At 45.6% G+C, this 9,676-nt stretch overlaps 2 protein-coding genes across 2 annotated transcripts in view; one reads left to right on the top strand and one right to left on the bottom strand.

Annotated features, from left to right (window-relative positions):
* LOC109933111 (protein arginine N-methyltransferase 7) overlaps positions 1-9,352 on the bottom strand; it is a 32,461-nt gene extending 23,109 nt beyond the window's left edge. The window contains exons 1-5 of the mRNA XM_048606005.1: positions 9,101-9,352; positions 6,297-6,333; positions 4,576-4,725; positions 2,826-2,938; positions 1,961-2,045 (exon numbers count right to left, since the gene is read on the bottom strand). Of these exons, the coding sequence (XP_048461962.1) occupies positions 1,961-2,045; positions 2,826-2,938; positions 4,576-4,725; positions 6,297-6,333; positions 9,101-9,195 (480 nt within the window). The 5' untranslated portion in view covers positions 9,196-9,352. The remainder of the gene's footprint in view (positions 1-1,960; positions 2,046-2,825; positions 2,939-4,575; positions 4,726-6,296; positions 6,334-9,100) is intronic.
* b3gnt9 (UDP-GlcNAc:betaGal beta-1,3-N-acetylglucosaminyltransferase 9) overlaps positions 9,235-9,676 on the top strand; it is a 16,126-nt gene continuing 15,684 nt past the window's right edge. Inside the window, exon 1 of the mRNA XM_048605624.1 lies at positions 9,235-9,367. The gene's annotated coding sequence lies outside the window, so the exon portion shown is untranslated. The remainder of the gene's footprint in view (positions 9,368-9,676) is intronic.

The raw sequence follows: 9,676 nt of genomic DNA, 5'->3' as shown, positions 1-9,676 counted from the left end.
ACGGTGCTTCTATCTGCTGGCTTCTGACTTATCTTGGCAACACCCTCCTCCAAAGTTTTATGTGCATGCTGTGATCCCTCTGAACTATATTCCCAGAACCTTCAGATAACCTGACCCAAGGATGAAGTGGATAAAGGATTGGTCAGCCCACATCCCAAAGAACATGGCCTTGCTTTTGCTTCAGTTTACCTTGTCTCCTAAGACCAGTTCAAATTGATCACAGATGCTCATGAGTCTGCGCACTGACAGTGAATCCAATCAGAAAAAACATCATCCATGAACAGGGACGTTCTAACCTGCAGACCTTCACTGTCTGAAACAGTCACACCTCACAGGCTTGCATCCTTCCTGATGGACTCCACAAAAGGTTCTAAATGCCATAAAACAAGGCAAGAGAGCACGGGCAGGCTTGCCTGACTACAGTTTATGGAGATGTGCATATCCTGTCAAAGGCTTCTCCTGGTCAAGGCTGACGAAGCAGGTGTCCACACCCCACTCTGCACATAGGCAATCATATCTCCAAGGAGTGCGAGACTCTCGGAAATCTTCCTGCCTATACAGCACAGGTTTGGTCAAATGAATCAGAGCAGACCCGACCCAGTTAGCGATGACCTTAGACAGGATTTTGTAATCAACATTCAACAATGAAATTGACCACTAATTTCTAACTATTGCCACCTCCACCTTCTGCTTGTAGAGGAGGGTAATGATACCCTTCCTCATGGATTCACACATTACCTGCCAGGGGCATACTGTCATATGCCTCCAGCAGGTCCTGGCCAATCAAGTCCCTCAGAGCCAAACACAACTCAGCTGGTAAGCCATCTTTCATGGGACTTTTACTCTTCTCAAAAGACTCAAGAGCCTTCGTCATCTCGTCTAGAGATAATGGCTGGCCCAGCCTCCCCAGCATGCTCTCATCTCAGATCTTCATAATAGAAATCAGGAATGACTGGGAAGCCTTGCTGTCTGTAGGCTTCACGTCATACAGTCTGGCATAAAAGGATTTGCTGGTCCCCAGGGTGTCGGACTGAGATGACATTACCGAGCCATCTTCTTCCTTCAAGCTGCTGATCACGAAGCTTTACCTGTGCATTTTCTGGAAGAAGAAATGCAAGGATGTCTCATCCTGCTCCAGGGAATGACTCTGGACTGGAAGATTATCTTGGAGGCCTTTGAGGCAAAGAGCAAAGCTTACTGGCTCTTCACCTCCTACAGATTCTCCTTGACATTGACCCTCATTGTTTGCAGCAAGGACTAGGTTCTGCACACTTTTCTTGAGTCTGGGAAGATTTTCCAATCTCTCTCTCACCTTCTGAGCACCCTCGAAAATGAAGAATCTCTTGTGTTTGCCGTGACCATTTCCCATCAGTCCACTCCAGACTCAAAGAGGGGTTTCGCGGTTCTCCAACCTTGCAATTCCTTTTGAGTTCCAGAGTCAACAAACTCAGGTTCAGCTTGCACATTTCCTTGCCGACCCACTGGCTGCCCTAAGGGTGGCAGTTGGCCAGCAGTAGGCAGTGGTCAGAGCTGAACACTAGCTTGATGTTGGTGGATCTGACTGGGACACAAACAGGAAATCTATCCTTGAGCAGTTAGACCTATCTGGCCGTGAGGTGCATCCAGGCTGTACTCCGTCTGTAGGGGTGGTAAAGACATTGTGTGGCTTGGCATCTTTAACCGTTTCCATCAGGAATCCTGATGCGGCGTTCAGTTTGCTGTCAGCCTCTCCGAATCAGCCAGCCACAATGACGTAGTTGACATCATCGGCAAGAATGACTGGCCAAGATGTTGCCAGCAGCAGTGGGAGCTGCTGAAGGAGTGCCAGCTCCTCACTCTTTACCGTGTACATTCATTAGCCTCAGGGGAGCATTTCTATACATGGTGAAATTGCTTCCTCGCAGCAGAATACCCAGGCCGGAGGAATGGCAATCTTTACTCCCACCCCCGCCCCCCCAACCAAATTGATGGCCTGTGGGCCCACAAGCTCAACCATTTCCTGTAGCTGCTGAGGTGTAGTATCCGACACTTCTGCGGAAACAGGTCTGTTTTGACATTGGACAGATAAGCCGAAGCAAACACATTGCGTAGCGGCTTTTACACCACATACAACATTTCTTCAGTTCCAGACCATTCAGAATCCCACTTCGTTCTTGGCAGTATTAACTGATGATCTGATTGCTTCTCAATGCCTAGTAATGGGGACTTCATTCCACACTGGGATCTCAGTATTTAGTTACAGCTCATTGAATTGTTAAGAAGTGATCTGAAAAGATTAAGCTAAACTCATTCTTTCGTAAATTAGTACCATTTACATCAGATTCTCCACTTCAGTACTGAACAACTTGGGTGAATTTTCAATCATGGCCTCTAGAAACAAAATGCATAAGACGCCACCAAAAACACAATTGTCAGTTTTCCTCTACTTTACAAAATCCCAGTGCAGAAACACCGCTAAGAATTTTTTTTTGCTTACTGTATTCAGTAACTGCCATCTAGAGCCTGGATGGGATCGTGTCAGGTCTTAAAAAGTCATTTCTCATGTGGTGAGCTTCTACCCACAATTATTGTTACTGCATATGACAAGTGACCTTTGTTATATGTTCTTAGACATCAACTGCCACCAAATTTAACATTCTGCTTAACAGCAACTGCATCAACTGCCACTGCGCTCGTTGCATATCATCCCACTCAAACAGCAAAATGGAGCACTAACAAAGCAATTTATGCAGTTGTTTCAATGGGGTGCTATAACTTGACATTCACATAGCAGCTTCAGTGTTCCCTGCCAACAGCCTCCAACCAGTCTATCCACTTCCGGTCACTTACTTGGTCCCACTGTCACACTGTTTGAGTGTTTATTGATGACTTTAATTTTGTTGCTGAATCCATTTTTATCCACGATCTTCTGTGCAACATCGGCCATTGGTTTAAAAACCTGCAGGAATAACAAGAAGGTGATCATACACAGGCCACAATGTCTCTTCTCGCCAAGTTGTTTCGATAGTTTTGAACAAACAGCTGAACTTAAGGGAGGTGAAATTACAATTCTATCTGGATGAATGCGCCAATAAATCCAGCCCCAATGTTCCCCAAACTATCGCAAATGTGTAAACATCTAATTCAACCACCAAGATGATTAATTTCAGGACAAAATTCATTCACACCAAGTTTCATCATTAACAGAAAAACATATCTATAAGCTTTAAACAAACTTATTGTTTAATAATGGAAGAGAAATAAAACCACTGCTACACGACTTAATCTATACTTTTTTATGACCACAAAGAAAAGATAGTTTGTCACAAATGTTATAGGTGGAAAAATATAGACAAAGAAACAATTCCTGCAGATCAGAAGTCCAGACCACAAGGCAAATAGTTATTTCTCAGAGTTCATTTGATTTTAGTAATGATAACCAGAGATTATATGGCGAGTATTAGTCGCTCTTCAATTTAACAACTGATCATGTAGGCTGAAGTATAGTTTTGTATTAAATTTTTTTCATTTCAGTCTTTACGATTTGAGAAAGAGAGATGTTTTCTGTTTGACAGCTCCGAGCATATAAGGTGCACTGCACTCATAGGTTTGTAACAAACTGCAGCTAAACCAATCCAAGGGCGGTCATCGGGAAGTTTTTCTGTAACTCAAAAATCCCTGATATTTGAAAATATGTGGTCCCTTGCACTCTGACATCAAGGCTGTATTTGACCTAGTAAAGCATTAAGGAACCCTGCTAGAAGTGACATCGGTGGGAATTGATAGCAAAATCTCCACAAGTTGGAATCATCAATAGCATAAAAGGAATACGATTCTGAATGCTGCAATCATCTTAGTTCTGTGACATTAATGGAAGAGTTCCCCAGTGTAGAGTCCTGGGTCCAATCATTTTCAGCTGCCTCATTTGTAAAGATATACCTTTTTATTTGTCTAAAGAGCGTTGGGAGTAGAGTTCTTATGTATATTTATGGCTGAGATAGATAGATTCTTGATCGATATGAGAATCAAGAGTTATGGGGAAAGGGCAGGAAAGTTAAAAAGTGAGGAATGTTGGATCAGCCATGATCCAACCAAGTGGCAGAGCAGGTTCAAGGGGCTGAAAGCCTACTCCTGTTTCTATTTCCTATGGTCTTATCTGCATCATGTGGACTGCAATGATTCAAGGCATTGGCCCACTTCCAACTTCTCAAGGGCATTACAGTCAGGCAGCATGAATCATGATTTCCCTATGAATTAATTACAACAAATTATCAGGTGTTTGAGATAGAGGAAGAGTTCAGAATCAATCCATAAAAATGTCACATTCACCATGTGCAACTAACAGACCATTTCCACATTTAGTTAGTTCTGATAACAGCTTTTCTGGATTCAGTAACTCCTTTTGTACTTTGTAGCACTGTTCAATAAAGCAATTAAATTGTTATTGCAGCATCTGGTCTCCAAAACCATTTGACTTGGTTTGTAGGGTCAACAAGACTTGGAAATCATTTTACTGGAAGCTTATAAACTGAAATACAACAATACAAAATAAAAATATGAAGTGTAATACATCCCTGAACCCCTGTGAAATCTCACCTCGACTGCATAACAATAATCAGCACCAGCTCTTACTGCCATCATAGACAACAGGCCTGTACCAGTTCCAATGTCCAGGACAACTGCCCTCTGGCCACGCTGTTTCACCCTGCAGACCGCTGCCCGGATTCCACTGTCGTACTTTTCATTCTGCAAGATTAATTTCACAGGGTTATTACCTGTTGCTATTGACAAGACAACTGAAGTTTGCAACAAGAGCTCATAACAATCTACATCCTATTCATTTTACTGAATGCATCAGAAACTGGACAATAACTAAAAGATCTGTGCAAAAAAAAAAAAGGCCTTCAAAATGTAGATGAAAAGAGGGCGAGGTAGAGGGTGGTGAATCTGTGGAACTCACCGCCACAGAAGGCTGTGATGGCCAAATTGCTGAGTGTATTCGAGAGAGATAAATAGGTCCTTATTAGTAAGGGGATCAGAGGTTACAGGGAGAAGGGAAGAGAATGAATTTGAGAAACATATCAGCCATGATCAAATGGCAGAGCAGACTAGATGGGCAACTGGCCTAATTCTGCTTCTATACCTTATGGTCTAATGGTATGTTAAATGTTTCAGACACACAACACAAGACATGAGGAGGTACTTGAAATTGAAGGAGCTTAAAGAACTCAAAATGACATTCAGAAAAGTACATGTCAATATCTCAGCCATTTAATCGGAGCTGAAAAGCTTGAGATCTCTCTTCTAGAGGACAAAGTGCAATGATCTAGGTGTAGCTAGATGAAGGATATCACAGTGTGGTTGCAGATGAGCTACAGTGGATGACTGCAGGAAGTACAAGATGTTGTGCCATGACAACAGACCTCCTGACAGTAGTTACAAGCAACAGGAGCACTAGAGTAGTTCAGACACAATGATTCGCCAATCATCTCAAATGATAACACGCATTTCATTCTTATCAAAAACGTTCCTGATTTCACAAAACTGTATCTCTCAGGTACTCACAGGGAGCAGATGGCAAGTCAAGTCTCCAGTAACATGACTGTGAAAGATGCCACTCAGAGACGCAGAGCGAATTATGCATGAGAAAGCATTCACTTTTAAACGTGGGTGCAAGCTGATGAATAGAGATCTCCAGTACAGAAGAAGTTCTGAGGAAGGGTCACCAGACCCGAAATGTTAACTCTGTTTTTTCCTTCACAGATGCTGCCAGACCTGCTGAGCTTTTCCAGCAACTTTGTTTTTGTTTCTCCAGCACTGTTCACTTTGTGTAGTTCGGACAACCATCACAGCTAAAGCTGCTGCAAACAGCACAGAACTTGTTCAAAGTTTAAAATTTAAACTCAATTCCTGATCTGTGCTACATTCACTGTCTTTTGCCAGTACAATGCTGGATGGACTAAGGATCTTGTTGATAATTACAGTCCAATACTTTGCTTAAGTCCAAATCAGTCCACAACACTGATACATCCTCTATCCGTTAAACAAACACACATGTAAAACCAATAAACATTTATTTCATGAAACAAAACAGGAATTGCTGGAAAAGCTCAGCAGGTCTGGCAGCATCTGTGAAGGAAAAAACAGAGTCTGGGACTCTCACTGGACCTGAAACGTTAACTCTGTTTTTTCCTTCACAGATGCTGCCAGACCTGCTGAGCTTTTCCAGCAATTCCTGTTTTGTTTCCTGATTTACAGCATCCGCAGTCCTTTCGTTTTTTATTTAACATTTATTTCATTTTATGTCAATTGCTTACCCTGTCTTTATCATGCAACATATCTGCATAAGATGACCTGATTGAAAGATAAAGAAAAATGGGTCAATTACCTCTGAAAAGTATAACGTTCAACTGATTAAACTAGTTTAGAATAACTTGCCAGTTGTAATCTAATTGAAAAGTTCAGGTGATATGCAGATTAATAGATGTCTGGGAATCCATAGGTTCTAAGTTAATTTACTCAATCACATGGTTTATACTTAGAATACTGGATGTCCAGTAACAAGATAAAGATATGATCTCACAAGAAAGCTTCGGCTGACGTTCAAACATCAAGTGGTTTGCCCCATATTAAGCATAGGTACTGTTGAAATACTATGGGATAAAATGCAGAATTTGAAGTTATTTCTGATTTATACTGTAAATAACGTTCATTTCCTTGTGCATTACTGAGGAACTCAGTTTCCCATTCCTGTATGCACTACAGGCTCCTCTCACCTTTGCCTCATACTCTCTGATTTACTATAGATCATTAGATTCAAGCTCCAGAAGTACTGTGACCAAAATTAGCATTCAAAATTTAGTAAGTAAAACAAAGTAGCAAATTAATACACTCCAAAAGCAACAAAAAAAAACTAACTTCCTAATTCTAGTCAACCCAAAGAAGCAACGGTTTCCTCACAGGGAGAGAAAGAACAGGCTGGTTTATCCTATGTCACTCATTTTCAAAAACTCCATTCAGCTACACACCAGCATGTGCCAGGATTGAAACTATAGAACCAAAAGTACTTCTTTCCTCCGTTACATTGATGACTGTATCGACTGTACACTTCACTAACACCTTCCACCCCAACCTTAAGTTTACCTGGACCATCTCATCTCTAACACCTCTCTCCCCTTCCTGGACCTCTCTGTCTCCATATCGGGCAACCACCTAGAAACCGATATTCATTTCAAGCCCACCGACTCCCACAGCTACCTAGAATACTCCTCCTCCCACCCACCTTCCTGCAAAAATGCTATCCCCTATTCCCAATTCCTTCGCCTCCGCCGCATCTGCTCCCAGGATGAGGCATTCCACTCCCGTACATCTCAGTTGTCCTCGTTTTTCAAGGACCGTAACTTCCCCTCCTCGGTGGTCGAGAACGCCCTCAACCGTGTCTCCCACATCTCCCGCACCTCATCCCTCACACCCCGTCCACGCAATAAAAACCAAAAAAGAATCCCCCTCGTCCTCACGTACCACCCCACCAACCTCCGGATCCAACGCATCATCCTCCGACACTTCCGCCATCTGCAATCCGACCCCACCACCAAAGACATCTTTCCCTCCCCACCTTTATCTGCTTTCCGGAGGGACAACTCTCTCCGTGACTCCCTTGTCCGCTCCACACTCCCCTCCAGCTCCACCACACCCGGCACTTTTCCCTGCAACCGCAGGAAGTGCTACACCTGCCCCCATACCTCCTCCCTCACCCCCATCCCAGGCCCCAAGAAGACTTTCCACATCAAGCAGATGTTCACCTGCACATCTGCCAATGTGGTATACTGCATCCGCTGTACCCGGTGTGGCTTCCTCTACATCGGGGAAACCAAGCGGAGACTCGGGGACCGCTTTGCAGAACACCTACGCTCGGTTCGCAACAAACAACTGCACCTCCCAGTCGCGAACCATTTCAACTCCCCCTCCCATTCCTCAGACGACATGTCCATCCTGGGCCTCCTGCAGTGCCACAACGATGCCACCCGAAGGTTGCAGGAACAGCAACTCATATTCCGCTTGGGAACCCTGCAGCCCAATGGTATCAATGTGGATTTCACAAGTTTCAAAATCTCCCCTCCCCCCACCGCATCCCAAAACCAGTCCAACTCGTCCCTGCCTCCCTAACCTGTTCTTCCTCCCACCTATCCCCTCCTCCCACCTCAAGCCGCACCTCCATCTCCTACCGACCAACCTCATCCCGCCCCCTTGACCTGTCCGTCCTCCCTGGACTGACCTATCCCCTTCCTAACTCCCTACCTACACTCACCTTTACTGGCTCCATCCCCGCCTCTTCGACCTGTTTGTTTCCTCTCCACCTATCCTCTCCTCTATCCCTCTTCTATCCGCCTCCCCCTCTCTCCCTATTTATTTCAAAACCCCCTTCCCCTCCCCCTTTTCTGATGAAGGGTCTAGGCCCGAAACGTCAGCCTCTCTGCTCCTATGATGCTGCTTGGCCTGCTGTGTTTATCCAGCCCTGCACCTTGTTGTCTCGTACTTCTTTCCCCCCCAAGCATCACATGTAATGTAGAAATGTAAAGGTGATGCAAACTACATTTTGAAGCAATAGAACTATATCTAGCAACATTACATGTTGTGAAAACGAAGTAAATTCAATTGCACCCACGGTAATTTGGAATCATTTCAGAATAGAGTATCGGTGGAGCAGGCAGGACAAGGTCACAGGCATTTTACCACAAGGTCAGTCATGTTTGCTGTACGTGAAAGGGACACCAGGGCATTAACTGTACACTGCTGAGTGGATAGCTGCTGCACATTGTCCTTATCCATACACTGACTGACACTGCTGTCACACACACGGGTCCTGTTACAGGCGGGGTACCTACAGGTCGTGACAATGATCCATCACGGACGCTACAGACAAGGCAGACATAAACTAAACTGAAAGCAAAAACTTCTCCTCCAGAAGTGGGGGGGGGATGGAGGGGACGGAGGGAGGGGGGGGGGGGACGGGGAGGGGGGGGGGGCCGGGGCCGGGGCCGTGGTGGCAGAGCCCAGGGGCCAGGGGCCCGGGGCCCGGTCTCCATGGCAGCCTCGTGTCAAACCGGAGGCGGCTCCGTACCGCGCGATCTCCTGGTGATAGTCATAATCCTCGGCCTCCTCCTCCCACTCGATGGCGCCAGTCGTGGGGTTCGCCCTTCCGCAGAAAGTCTTCATACCGCCGGGAGAAGACGGTCACTGCGGCCCAAAGAGCACTCAAGCGCTGTACCCGACCCAGCGCCGGACCGCCATCTTACCGAGCCCTGACCCGGGCCGGACCAGCTGCCAGCTCAGTGCGCAAGTGCGGCGGCGGGAGGCGGGGTTTGGGCACAGTGTTCACCTGACAGAGGTAACCGCTAAGTAGACTGTTACAGGCAGAGTACAGCGAAACAGTGGTAGATTACAGGCAGAGAGGCTGTGGCAATGTACAGGCAGCGGGGGCCGTAGCAGAATACAGAGAGAGAGGGTGTGGCAATGTATAGGCAGTGGAATAGTGGTAGACTACAGGCACTGAGGCTGTGGCAATGTACAGGCAGTGGGCCCATGGCAGACCGGAGGAAGGGAGTCTGTGGCAATGTACAGGCAGCGGGGCCGTGGCAGCCTACAGGCACAGAGGCTGTGGCAATGTACAGGCAGCAGTGCCATGGCAGACTACAGG

The sequence above is a fragment of the Rhincodon typus genome, chromosome 15 (genome assembly GCF_021869965.1).
Source record: "Rhincodon typus isolate 14 chromosome 15, sRhiTyp1.1, whole genome shotgun sequence".
Classification (NCBI taxonomy): domain Eukaryota; kingdom Metazoa; phylum Chordata; class Chondrichthyes; order Orectolobiformes; family Rhincodontidae; genus Rhincodon; species Rhincodon typus.
The sequence above is the reverse complement of the archived record's forward strand: the minus strand, read 5'-3'. Positions and strand labels throughout refer to the sequence as shown.